This window comes from Lepidochelys kempii, chromosome 21, assembly GCF_965140265.1.
Source record: "Lepidochelys kempii isolate rLepKem1 chromosome 21, rLepKem1.hap2, whole genome shotgun sequence".
NCBI classification, from domain to species: Eukaryota; Metazoa; Chordata; order Testudines; family Cheloniidae; genus Lepidochelys; species Lepidochelys kempii.
In genome coordinates this window covers 918,091-932,511 of record NC_133276.1, presented here as the reverse complement: position 1 = coordinate 932,511, position 14,421 = coordinate 918,091, and the positions used below count along the sequence as shown (strand labels likewise).

General features: G+C 43.1%; 1 protein-coding gene across 1 annotated transcript in view; it reads right to left on the bottom strand.

Annotated features, from left to right (window-relative positions):
* The window catches only part of TRIM33 (tripartite motif containing 33), an 81,032-nt gene that overhangs the window by 34,623 nt on the left and 31,988 nt on the right, over nucleotides 1-14,421 (bottom strand). Inside the window, exons 4-5 of the mRNA XM_073320068.1 lie at nucleotides 12,373-12,505; nucleotides 384-500 (exon numbers count right to left, since the gene is read on the bottom strand). Coding sequence (XP_073176169.1) covers nucleotides 384-500; nucleotides 12,373-12,505 — 250 coding nt within the window. The remainder of the gene's footprint in view (nucleotides 1-383; nucleotides 501-12,372; nucleotides 12,506-14,421) is intronic.

The following is a 14,421-nucleotide window of genomic DNA, read 5'->3' as shown; positions in this document are numbered from 1 at the left end:
TAATATCTCCAGCTCTTGTCTTTTCTGATCTGAAAGATGTGTATATTAAACAGTATGGCCAGTATGTCTCTCACCCCCACAGAGTTCTCACTGACAAGACCAGAGCAGTAGAGGTTATTTTACTCTATAATAAATTATGCCACACCTTTGACAGTACCAGCAGTTCCATAAAGGGTCATCTACTTTGACATTTATATAGTTGCAACAGTGTGCCATGGACAAGCATAATAAAGTATAAAACATTCCAACTATAAATCCAGTATAACTGACACAAGGACCAACTAGAATTTAAATGAGTTACGAGCCTACAAAAGTATGAACAATAGGCTTTATTAAATGCACAATACAATATCAACACTTGAATATTATCTGTAGGTACTTACCTATTCTGCACTTGAGTAGCTGCAAAATTAACATAATTCTTCTTTTCAAGAAGTTTGGCCAACAGATTCTCAATTGCACCCTTCTGATTCTGAAAAGCTTCTTCCAAAAACTGATACCTTTTCAAGTCACAAAACAAGATACCAATTACTGTGGAGCAGTGCATGGAAACTAAAACTTCTCAGTATGGATTTAAACCTACATTTGCTAGTAAAAGCGTGACAAATTATGGAAGAATTAGTGGAAAGTAGTGATTTAAGTCAAAACCTGCTCAATTTACAATACTTCTGAGTGGTGATAATGGCACAATAAAGTTCCCAAGGAAAGAGAATCCTTAGAAGTCATTTGTGCGCCATTTTAAATTTTCTATACATTGGGAGAAGATGAGACGCATTACTGTTCACAAGATAAGAAGCTACAGGATATTACTGTAAAGGGGACACAGCAGAAAAACTCATAATAAACAATTTTATAGTTTGTCAATATTTGAAAAAGCTCCTTGAAAAGTCTATTCTGTGGGAAATAAATTTAAGTTATTTTCTTTTATTATTAAGAAAACATATGTTTGGACAAGATGCACAGTGCATAAAGAGCAGTCAAAAATTAAAGATATACTGACTGCTAGAACAGACTTCCACCTAAGACAGGTAATTTCACCTTTTACACTATGTCGTTCATATTCAGTAACAGTAATGTAAATTTAAAGCAGTTACATTCTAACAGCTTAATTGTTTGGTTCTTCTGGCTCTGTTTACTTCACAACTCCCCATACACCAAATCTCTGACTGAACAAACACCACTTCTAAAGCACCTCCACTTAGTATTACCTAAAAAGAATACAAGAAGCTGTAATATCAGACGGGATGAAACTAGGAATGCTTCACTTCTTAGTGCAGAGCACGGCAAAATAAGATAGACAACATAAAAAGCAGAACACTTAATATAAGGCTGGCAAGGAGAATTTAAGAAATACTTTCTAGATTTTGTGATCTTTTCCCATCAGGTGTCCAAGCTACTAAGGTATCTTCCTCCCCACCCTTCATGATTCTGTTTAATAAGTCCCATTACAAAGGCCATGTCTACACTACAAACATTGGTTGACGTAAGTTACATTAGCATACACCTGCCGAATTTGTATATCACTTGGGTGCGTACATACTTGCTGTTTGCATTGGTGCTGCATGTACTCTTCAGAAGTGCTTGGGGTTGATGTAAAATACAATACACCATGAGGTATCCCAGTGGGATACACACTGCCCTCCAATGCAATGCCTTGGGGGGACATTTTTCCCATGTTTTGTGGGACAGTAATAACTTGTGCCCAGGGATCTCCGAGAGCTAGGAGTCAAGTTCCCAGCATGTAACTTTCTCCACCCCATAAAGCCATCCATACAGCCCATAATTTTTGCACCTTTAAAAAAAAATCCTATGAACCCACATGGTCCTTTTCAGTGTCTGCAATCTCTGACAGAAGTACAGGAACCACAGAGCTAGCCTCATGAATGTTGCAAATACTGGATGCATGATTCTCCTGTCTTTCCAGATCTTAAGTGTTTTGTTTCAGGTGAGCCTGGCTGCTTAAAAAAGCCGGCGCTCCGCGAACCAGCTGAGTGGCGGGGAACCAGCTGAGCAGCAAACAGCAAGAGTTTGCCTGGGAGTTCGCCTGAAGTGAGCCCATTGAGTCTTACAGCCTAACGACTTCTCTGAGTAATTACTGCATCTCCTGAGGAAGTTCATAGTAGGAAGGTAATATGGATGGGGAGTGTTCAACTGTTGTGACCTGCACTGGATGTGCCATGTTTGCCTTTCTTCCAGAGGACAGAAGCGACTTTGTGTGTACAAAGTGCAAGCTGGTCTCCATACTGGAAGAGAAGGTTCAAGGTCTGGAGCAACAGGTATCGACCCTGCGTTGTATAAGAGAAACTGAAGGTTTCCTGGACAGACGTCAGGATATACTTCTACAGGCACAAGGTTCTGAAGATTCAGAGCAGGCTGCGCAGTGCGGACAGGATGAAGAAATCTGGCAACATGTGACCTCCAGAAGAAGGGGGAACATCCATGTACCAGCAACGCGGATACAGGTAAGTAACCATTTTCATGTTCTCTCCACAGGTACCATTGCGGGGAGTGGCCCAGATGATACGTCTGGGGGAAGGGAGCAGAAGAAGACTCCACCAGTTGAAAGGCATGAGATGCACTGTCCTAAAGTTGGGGGTTCCACAACCACCACTCCCAAGAGGAGGTGGCGGTGGTCGGGGACTCTCTCCTCAGGGGGACTGAGTCATCTATCTCCCACCCTGACCGGAAAAACAGAGAAGTCTGCTGCTTGCCAGGGGCTAAGATTCGCAGTGTGACGGAGAGGCTGCTGAGACTCATCAAGCCCTCGGACCGCTAGCCCTTCCTGCTCTTCCATGTGGGCACCAATGATATTGCCAAGAATGACCTTGAGTGGATCACTGCGGACTACGTGGCTCTAGGAAGGAGGATAAAGGAGTATGAGGTGCAAGTGGTGTTCTCGTCCATCCTCCCTGTGGAAGGAAAAGGCCGGGGTAGGGATTGTCGAATCGTGGAAGTCAATGAATGGCTATGCAGGTGGTGTCGGAGAGAAGGCTTTGGATTCTTCGACCATGGGACGGTGTTCCAAGAAGGCGGAGTGCTAAGCAGAGACGGGCTTCACTTAACGAAGAGAAGGAAGAGCATCTTCACGAGCAGGCTGGCTAACCTAGTGAGGAGGGCTTTAAACTAGGTTCACTGGGGGAAGGAGACCAAAGCCCTGAGGTAAGCAGGGAAGTGGGATACCGGGAGGAAGCACGAGCAGGAGTGTGTGAGAGGGGAGGGCTCCTGCCTCATACTGAGAACAAGGGGCGATCAGCTGGTTATCTCAAGTGCCTATATACAAATGCACAAAGCCTGGGAAACAAGCAGGGAGAACCGGAGGTCCTGGCAAAGTCAGGGAATTATGAATAACGGAGACTTGGTGGGATAACTCGCATGTCTGGAGTACTGTCATGGATGGGTATAAACTGTTCAGGAAGGACAGGGAGGCCAGAAAAGGTGGGGGGAGTTGCACTGTATGTAAGGGAGCAGTATGACTGCTCAGAGCTCAAGTATGAAACTGCAGAAAAACCTGAGTCTCTCTGATTAAGTTTAGAAGTGTGAGCAACAAAGGTGATGTCGTGGTGGGAGTCTGCTTTAGACCACCGGACCAGGGGGATGAGGTGGACGAGGCTTTCTTCTGGCAAGTCGCAGAAGCTACTAGATTGCACACCCTGGTTCTCATGGGTGACTTCAATCATCCTGATATCTGCTGGGAGAGCAATACAGTGGTGCACAGACAATCCAGGAAGTTTTTGGAAAGGGTAGGGGACAATTTCCTGGTGCAAGTGCTGGAGGAACCAACTAGGGGCAGAGCTATTCTTGACCTGCTGCTCACAAACCGGGAAGAATTAGTAGGGGAAGCAAAAGTGGATGGGAACCTGGGAGGCAGTGACCATGAGATGGTTGAGTTTAGGATCCTGACACAAGGAAGAAAGGAAAGCAGCAGAATACGGACCCTGGACTTCAGAAAAGCAGACTTTGACTCCCTCAGGGAACTGATGGGCAAGATCCCCTGGGAGAATAACATGAGGGGGAAAGGAGTCCAGGAGAGCTGGCTGTATTTTAAAGAATCCTTATTGAGGTTACAGGGACAAACCATCCCGATGTGTAGAAAGAATAGTAAATGGCAGGCAACCAACTTAGCTTAACAGTGAAATCCTTGCTGATCTTAAAACACAAAAAAGAGACTTACAAGAAGTGGAAGATTGGACAAATGACCTGGGATGAGTATATAAATATTGCTCGGGCATGGAGGAATGGAATCAGGAAGGCTAAATCACACCTGGGAGTTGCAGCTAGCGAGGGATGTTAAGAGGTAACAAGAAGGGTTTCTTCAGGTATGTTGGCAATAAGAAGAAAGCCAAGGAAAGTGTGGGCCCCTTACTAAATGAGGGAGGCAACCTAGTAACAGAGGATGTGGAAAAAGCTAAATGTACTCAATGCTTTTTTTGCCTCTGGCTTCATGAACAAGGTCAGCTCCCAGACTACTGCACTGGGCAGCACAGCATGGGGAGGAGGTGGCCAGGCCTCTGTGAAGGAAGAAGTGGTTCGGGACTATTTAGAAAAACTGGACGTACACAAGTTCATGGGGCCGGATGCGTTGCATCCGAGTGCGCTAAAGGAATTGGCGGATGTGATTGCAGAGCCATTGGCCATTATATTTGAAAACTCATGGCGACTGGGGGAAGTCCCAGAAGATTGGAAAAAGGCTAATGTAGTGCCCATCTTTAAAAAAGGGAAGGAGGAGGATCCTGGGAACTACAGGCCGGTCAGCCTCACCTCAGTCCCTGGAAAAATCATGGAGCATGTCCTCAAGGAATCAATTCTGAAGCACTTAGATGAGAGGAAAGTGATCAGGAACAGTCAGCATGGATTCACCAAGGGAAAGTCATGCCTGACTAATTGCCTTCTATGATGAGATAACTGGTTCTGTGGATGAAGGAAAGCAGTGGACGTGTTATTCCTCGACTTCAGCAAAGCTTTTGACACGGTCTCCCACAGTATTCTTGTCAGCAAGTTAAAGAAGTATGAGCTGGATGGGTGCACTACAAGGTGGGCAGAAAATTGGCTAGATTATCGGGCTCAACGGGTAGTGATCAATGGCTCCATGTCTAGTTGGCAGCCGGTATCTAGCGGAGTGCCCCAAGGGTCGGTCCTGGGGCTGGTTTTGTTCAATATCTTCATTAATGATCTGGAGGGTGGTGTGGATTGCTCCCTCAGCAAATTTGCAGATGACACTAAACTGGGAGGAGTGGTAGATACGCTGGAGGGTAGGGATAGGATACAGAGGGACCTAGACAAATTGGAGGATTGGGCCAAAAGAAACCTGATGAGGTTCAACAAGGACAAGTGCAGGGTCCTGCACTTAGGACGAAAGAATCCAATGCACCGCTACAGAATAGGGACCGAATGGCTAGGCAGCAGTTCTGCAGAGAAGGACCTATAGGTGACAGTGGACGAGAAGCTGGATATGAGTTGACAGTGTGCCCTTGTTGCCCAGAAAGCAAATGGCATTTTGGGGTGTATAAGTAGGGGCACTGCCAGCAGATCGAGGGATGTGATCGTTCCCCTCTATTCGACATTGGTGAGGCCATAAGGTCAGGCTTGACAAAGCCCTGGCTGGGATGATTTAATTGGGGATTGGTCCTGCTTTGAGCAGGGGGTTGGACTAGATGACCTCTTTAGGTCCCTTCCAACCCTGATATTCTAGGATTCATCTGGAGTACTGTGTCCAGTTTGGGGCCCCACACTACAAGAACGATGTGGAAAAATTGGAGAGTGTCCAGAGAAGGGCAACAAAAATGATTAGGGGACTGGAACACATGAGTTATGAGGAGCGGCTGAGGGAACTGGGATTGTTTAGTCTACGGAAGAGAAGAATGAGGGGGGATTTGATAGCTGCTTTTAACTACCTGAAAGGTGGATCCAAAGAGGATGGATCTAGATTATTCTCAGTGATAGCAGATGACAGGACAAGGAGTAATGGTCTCAAATTGCAGTGGGGGAGGTTTATGTTGGATATTAGGAAAAACTTTTTCACTAGGAGGGTGATGAAACACTGGAATGTGTTACCTAGGGAGGTGGTGGAATCTCCTTCCTTAGAAGTTTTTAAGGTCAGACTTGACAAAGCCCTGGCTGGGATGATTTAGTTGGGATTGGTCCTGCTCTGGGCAGGGGGTTGGACTAGACAGCCTCCAGAGGTCCCTTCCAACTCTGTTATTCTATGATTCTAAGTGCAGCAACATCTAGGACACAAGGATTTCTTCAAGGACAATTTGATGAGGGACACAGCGAGAAAACAATCCAAGGCTGTTGATGGCTTTCAGGGAGCAGCTGCAGATTATGGAAATATCTTGTCTGGGCCTGAGAAATGAGCCCAGACTGGTGGGACTGCAAAAGGTGACATTCCTGGATTTATGTGCCAGACTTGCCCCAGCCCTGGGACACCAGAATAACTGCATGTACAGTGGAGAAGTGGTAAATCGCATGTTGGAAACTTGCAGCGCTGGATTACTACTAGTCAGTGGGAAGTCATTCTGGAGTTGAAAACCCACAGTGAGGACATTTTCATACAACTGGGTAGGGACATTAACTGTCTCCTGTTATGTAGGACTAACTCTTGGCAATGTGCAAGACACAGTGGATGGATTTGCAGCAAGGAGGTTTCTGAACTGCACTGGGGTGACAGACAGCTGGAATATCCCAATTTTGGCACCAGCCCATCGGGCTACAGGGTACATCAACAGAAAGGGCTACTACTGTTCCATAGTCTGCAAGTGTTGTTGGATCATCATTGACGCTTCAATGATTTCAGCGTTGGCTGGTCAGGGAAAGTGCACGATGCTTGCATCCTATAGAACACAGGACTGTTCACAAAGCTTTAACCAGGGATGTTCTTTCCCAGCCAACAGACTACCATTGGCAATACTGAAATGGAACCCAGTCTACCCCTTGCTCCCTTAGCTTATGACGTTATACACCAGCCACGCAGACAGCACCAAGGAAAGATTAAACTACTGGCTCAGCAAGTGCAGAAGGGTAGACTGAAGGGACACTGGCTGATTTGCTCACTAGATTGGATCTTGGTGAGAAAAATATCCCAATGGCTATAGCTGCTTGTTGTGTCCTGCATAATAGCTGTGAGGCAAAGTGGTGAACATTTGGGGTGCTGCTAAGAACTGTGTAGTACTTACTATACATTGATAAATATGACTGCGTGTTTTCCTGAAGCTATGAATTATGTGATGCTTGGTGCATTTTGACAACTGTAATGCATTCTGCAATATTTGTTGGGAATAAAGATAATTTGATTCTCCAAAAATAGAACTTTTATTGAGTAGAAAAAGCAATGTAGAAAATCAATATGCAAAAAAAAAACACCCGAACAAGAAGCAGCGTTATACAAGTTTTTAACATAACAGGTTGAAAATTTAAAATTATAAAAGTAAACATTTATGTCTATTTGAGTAAACACATGTAACCCATTGTGACTACACACACACACACCAACTGGGGTCCTCACAGCATATGTGGAGCTGTGGTTTTCCTTGTTGTCCCCCAGCATGGAGTGATAAGGGTGATGATGATGGGCCCTGTGATGTCATGTGGTAGGGGAGGGGAGGGGAGCAGAATAGGAAGCAGTGACCATGGAGTTCTCCAATGACTGCAAAAGGTGGACAGTCTGGTATTTTTGGACATGTAGGTCAACCAGGATCTGCAGCATTTGGGTTTGCTGCCTGAGGAGACCAATTGGGTAGGTCTTCACTGCAATTAAACACCTGCATCTGGCCCATGCCCGAGCCTGAATGTCTACACAGCAATTAACCAGACCCATAGCTTGAGTCAGCTGACACAGGCCAGCCAGAAGTGTTTACTTGTAGCGTAAACAGACCCATTATGTCCTGGTGCATTTCCTGTTCCTTTTCCTGCTAGGACTCCTAGGCCTTTTTCCCTGTCCTCTTGGTCTTTCTTCATGTTCTTAGTCATATAGCTCCAAGTCCTTTGTTCGTGGCCCAATGCAGTGCTGCCTTGCAGGTTCTTGCAGAGTACATCACTCTTAGTCTTCTTCTTTCTGCACCTCACTGAGATGAAGTGTTCTTTGGGTGTGGAGGGGCACCCCTTCAGGCCACAACAGCGGCAAGTACTGATAAAAACAGATAGATGTATCATTGGATTTACAGTCAAAAGGGAAAGGGAGAGAAGTTTCCAAACTCCCGTCCCTCATGCTCATAAGCACTTTTAATAAGACAGGTTTAATGACACTTTGGCTTTGGAGTGCCTCGACAATGCTTTGCTTTCCAGCCCCGGCCATTGTGAATATAGCCCGCTAGAGACAAGGGGGGGGTGAGGAGATGGAAGGATTTCCTGTTGCATGAAGTTATAAAATTTTAGTCCCTATTCCATGGGTACAATTACAGGGCAACAGCACCGAATATTGGCACTATTTTCCACAGGCTGTGGTGATTTTAGGGAATATCTCACTGCGGACAGGCACAGAGAACACAGTTGCTACTGGTGACCTGAAGCTGCCTGGGCTCATGTGCTGCTAGCCTGTTTATGCAATGGTGCCAATCAAACTCATCACAGATACCATGGGAAAGCATACTACCATGGAGGAAGAAACAAGGGAGTCATCACTAGAAGCCTTCAGGAGAGGACTGCAGACCATTTCCATGGAAGTTCCACAGAGATCTCTTAGGAGGATACAAAGGACATCCCTAGGTACCTAAACAAATTATTCTACATATCCCAGCTAACCAAATATAGAGAATGATAATCACATGCCAAATCTACCTCTTCTCATACAAGCAAAACAACGAAAAGTTGATACCTGTATCTTGTTAACTTGGGGGTGGGCCAGAAGCCATCTATAACTAACATTTTAAGGAAAAAGGCATACACATACTTTTCCCGAGTCCCCTTCCTTTTCCTCAGCCTCATCTGCATTTGACTGGCTAGACTGTGGTACAGTCTCAAACTAGTCCAAGCTCATGGCATGGCTGGAGTCCCACATTGTCTTTTTCTTCCACTCCTTCCTGTTCATGGCAGGGACTTCTGTGTCAGGATCCTCCAAGGTATCCACAGCGATTGACAGGGTGCTGGTGACATCTCTACCAAGTATGACACATAGTTGGTTGTAGAAGTGGTAGGGCTGAGGCACAGCATCAGATCTATTGTTGCACTCTCTGGCCTTGTGGTATCCCTGGCGAAGTTCCTTCACTTTCACATGGCATTGCTGCAGACCCCTGTCGTACCTCTCTGCCTGCATCCCCAGTGCAGTCTGTTAGTAGACGTTCACGTTTCTGTGGTTGGTCTACAGCTGTTCTTGCACAGCATCTTTTCCCCACAGGACCAAGAGAGCCATTACTTCTTGTCTACTCCAGTCAGGAGAGCTCCTAGTACCTGTCTGTCTGCACAGAGCTGGCATGGTCAGCAGAGTAGCGGCACACAATGGTGAACCACTAGGTGTGCTCATCAAGGGGGGCAATCAGGAAAAGGTATTTCAACACCACCCAGGCGAGCTTAAAGGGCATGCCTTCCAGACTCTGATTCCTGGGCAGTGGAGTTTAACCTTGTGACCACTGCAGTCATTGTCGTAAGGAATGGAGCATTGTGGGACAGTTGCTGGAGGTCTGTTAGGGCGAACACAGACCATGCAGTCTCTGCACGCACAGACTATATATAGCTGTATGCCATTCAGGGAGGTGGTTTTAATGTATCATTTTAACAGAGCACTTATGTCAAGACAGAGAGAAATTTGAGCATCAATACAAGCACAAATAGGTTAATGCAAGGCTACTTACCTCAACCTAACTTCATAGTACAAAACAGGCCAGAGGGTCACTTGCTACTTCTGTTGTGGCTTAGTTGTATATAAATCCCACGCTTTTGAAGTGCAGTTTAGCAACAGCATTAGGAAACTTAACCAAGAGAACCCCAGAATATGCTTCTTCCCTCCCTCTCTAGAGGCAATTACAGCACTCTTCAAGAGGTCAGGGAGCTCTAGTGATGGAACAAAAGTAATTTACACTCTGTTCAAAGACTACCATTGAAAGGGTAAATGAGCCTCATTTGAAATCTAGAAGGGCAACTGATCTGTCTAACCAATTCAGAGAAATGTCTGCATCTAGTGTTTAAAGTATACACAAACCCCATTTCTTGCTTCAACTCTTTCTGGTCTATGTTTTTGCAGTAAACCACAGTAAGGAGTGTGCTACTTAGACCAGTATATTTTGTTCTTGTATTGACAAAATACTACCCACTTTGAACTAACAATGGACAGGTTTGAATTAAAAAAGCCTCCTCCCTCAAAATCAGCGTAACATTACTTTCCATATACAAGGAAAAGAACGTAACGAGTCCTGAAATATATATTAAAGGCCCACAGATACCAAAAAATCACTCATAGTCTGCATGGAATTTTCTGTCTGTTCTCATGCAGTGTCTCTGAAAAAAAGATTAAGAAAATCACCTTTAGCAAAACAGAAATTTTACTGAGTTTATTTATTGCTAAGCTTTTGGCACAACAGTCCTGGTAAATTATCTAGAACGACTGGATTTTACTCTAATTTCTAATATTTGGGTTGGAAGGAACCTAAACCAACTAATCCACATCAGTCTATTGCCACAAGACAATCTCAGCTTTCTAAAGCATCCACAAAAGCTCCTTCCCTCAAAGTTCTCTGGAGTCTGAATAGTGTGCCCTGTGGCTATTCAGATGGTGATTCAACAGCCTCTTGTGTTTCAGAGGATTAGGATTTCAGGTGAGGAATAAGCAGGAGATTAAAAACAGTGCGTGTTCTCCTGGCATGATTTTGCTTAAACATTTTACAGAGCTCCATAAACAAAATCCCAGTTTTAATTTGAAAGTCAAGGCAGACATTTTGTCCATCTGTAATTTACAGCTGCACACAAGAGATTTTAAATAAAAATTTCTATTTAGTGGCACCTGAAAGCAGGTTATTAGTGAAGTCTTATGGAAGAGAATACACTGTAACAAGATGCATCTATTTATGGATTGTTAATCAGTTAGTGTCAAGTGCACAACAGGTGGAAATGTAAGACAGGCTACCAAGCAAAAGCTCATCAACAAATCCTAGACGTTAATATTCTTGGTAATTGTATTTTTGAGGCTATTTACAATCAAATAGCATGGAAAAAACCTGGGCCAGACATGTGTTTCAGTTCCTTACATTATAAAACTGTCAGTAACTGTTAGAAGTTAAAGAAGTTAAGTTTTCTCTATTAAGCTGCTTTAATGTTCTATGAAGTCATTGACGATGCTGGAAAGGTACTAAAAACGGCTAGATCAGCTGTTTCAAACCAGTGTCCAAATACACGGAGAGAGCAGAGAAGTGCTGTCTGGAGACAGATTGCAGGAAGCAGTTCTGCAATGGTCTGCTAAAGCTCCCAACGTGCAGAGTTTTAGATGACTTGAAACATATATTTGCACATTAGAACCCTTACTACACCACTGCAGAACTACTTACCAAAATTCCCAAATAGCATCATTCAAATCACTGCACAACCATAAGACTTCAAAGACTTTATGCTCTTCAACAGCTTCTTCTCTCCCATGGATCAGATAATTTCTTAAGACTAATACAAAATGAGAGGAAAACTTAAATTCTTTATGTGTTACCAGCCTCACCATTTTTACCTGGAATTAGGTAAGTTTCAGACAAGTAACACACCAAGACAAGTGGATCAAACTTCAGCCCACTGTATTAGGCAAGTACATTCATCCATGATGCAAACCTTATATATAAGCTTTGTGATTTAGTCTAAAAGTTCCACAGTATCCATCATATTAAAACATGACCTTTCCAGAAAATTACTACCTGACCCCTCATTCACTACTATAGCCTCCGCTCAGTCAAAGCACCACTTTTTTAAATCCAGGTTTGTGCCAGTTTTATGTTTTATTATATTTCATTTGTGTACACATTAAAGTGGCAGCTCCAACAAGTTCCAGGCAAGTTTACACCTTAACCTCTGCTGTCAATTCACCTCAAGCCCTGACCAGCAGTTCCCTGAATCCAGTCCTAGATGTCCCACATAGCTCTACCAATGCACCACCCTTACAAGTCACATCACCCTTTGCTACACCAGACATAACCAGGCAGCCAGTCATGTAGCATGGTGTGACTGTTATAAGTATCCACCACAGATGAGGATGAGACTAAAATATTCATTTGTACTTATGACCTAACTCACCTGTAGAGCTCAGGACCTTAAAGGAGGCCTAGTGACTTCCCCTCACCAAGAGAGCATTTCAGTCTAATCAACAGTAAATACAGCAATATTTAATTACACAAATGCTTGAGATTAATTTCACTTCCTCCTGCTCTGAGAAAATGCACCACAGGAGGTAAGACATGTTAATAATTGTACCTGTGTTCTTTGTGTTCCAATAACTGACAGTCTCTGCATGTCAGTCTGTCACATGTTTCACAGAAAAGTTTTAACTGTTCTTGTTTGTGGACAGGACAGAAAACAGGACGTTGACCGGATGCTCCCACGGCCTCTGTTTTTAAAAACAAACCATTTTTGCATTTTAAAATAAAGTTTGACGAGCAAAATCTTTAACTGCCATGCTGGGTAAGATTTAAGAAGTCAGGCAAGGATAATTATAAACCTACTCTCAGATAAGTCAGTGCTTATTCCTGTAAATATGTACTTATTAAAACATTTACAGTGTCAGTAGTTTATCAAGGAAGTTTCCAGGCGTGTTACTTTTAAGCAAAAAAAAAAAAAAAAAAGGTGAAGATGGCTTTCCCTTCCCTGCCTTAAAAAACCCGAAATCAAGCTATTTTGCTGGACTATAAAACCACGTTTTCACCCCACCCTAGCGCCGCCTCACTATCAGAAGGTTCAAACACCCCTCAAACTTTTGAATTGTCAAGAACCCAGGGATCTTCTAAATTACCTCTTTAAAAATCTGACAAAGTAAACACCACCACCACCACTAGGGAATTTCATTTTAGTCAACATCTAGTCATTTGAGCTGCAGTTGGGCTGGATAATAGAAATTTACACACAAGCAAATGAAGGATAAACAAAAAAATTCTTTCTGGGATTCCAAATTGCCCAATGACCCTTTGAAGACACTTGTGGAGGAAAAGCAGTTTTTGGAAGATGAAGCAGATATGGATTAAAGAGAAGTAGTAAGTGGATGTTTTCCCGTATTGACAAGTACTGTCTGAAGCTTGTTACATGATGCAAGTTATTGTAAGAAAAGACAGCATACACAAATACAAAGTTGGGTCTTCCACTAAAGAAATTTTCAAGTATTCAGGATATATTTCACGTGGTCTAACAAACCATCAAACGTATTACATATAATAGATAATTTCTTCCAAGTACGTGAAGAGTAAATAATTTACCACAGCTGATAACATCACTAAGAATCACTATGTGGTTCGGTGTCTAGGGAACGATTACTGCATTAAAATAGTCCTAAATATAGAAGTGATATTTTCTAACACACTACATTCGCAGCAAAGCATTGAAGGGTAAATCTGGCCGTATTGTCATCCTGACAAAGTCATGATATTTGTATGGTGTTCCATTAAGAATTATGCCATTTTTAAAGTAGCCATGCTATTGTGGCTTTACCTGGACACTCTGACACCTACTTCGATTCAGAAGTTTAAAATTTACCCATGTAAGATCTTATGAATTAGTAAATGACGTCAAATTTAAAGCAGAAATAAAAAAGCCTCTTAAAGTTTAATTTTGCTGCTAGAACTACAAGTTTTTGGACTAATCAAACCAATTTTCATTAATATTAAGCATTATAAGTCATTAATAATACAGTTTTAGCATAGACCAGGAGTTCCTGGAAAGCACTTACAGTGCAACTACACTAAAAGGGGACCAAAACTGCCATCACGAGGTTCCTAGTTACATACTCTCAACTTATTTGATATCACTATTGTGAACAGAACTGTGTCTGTCTTAATTGACCAGCCCACAACAGACTTAGATTCTGCAGAAACTAAGCTTCAATTTAAAAACCTTTTGTCCCTCGTTCGCAAAGAAAACCTTCCAAATGAAAACGCAGTAGTTTTACATACCCTGAAAACAGCTTTAAGAGGAGTGACCTGTCCCCATTTATTTCAGTAGGTTGTGAAGTGCAAAGCCTAATGATGACAATTTAAAGGACCAAATTTCTCAATACTTTAGATGTGCAATTTCACACCAAATTTGTGCACTCAGTTACCACAGTAGTGCCAGCAAACTGTCCAATTGCATATGTAATTGGTGAAAGATACTAAGCAGAAACAGTGATGGTCCTGAATGTGTGCTGCCAATTGCATCCCCACTTAGTAATACTGATGCAATAGTAACTTGGCATCCTGTACAAAGGCCATATTCTGTGCTCAATCTTTATGTAAACCTCCTGTGGGGGCCCTAGTGCGTATAATAAAGAGTGGTACA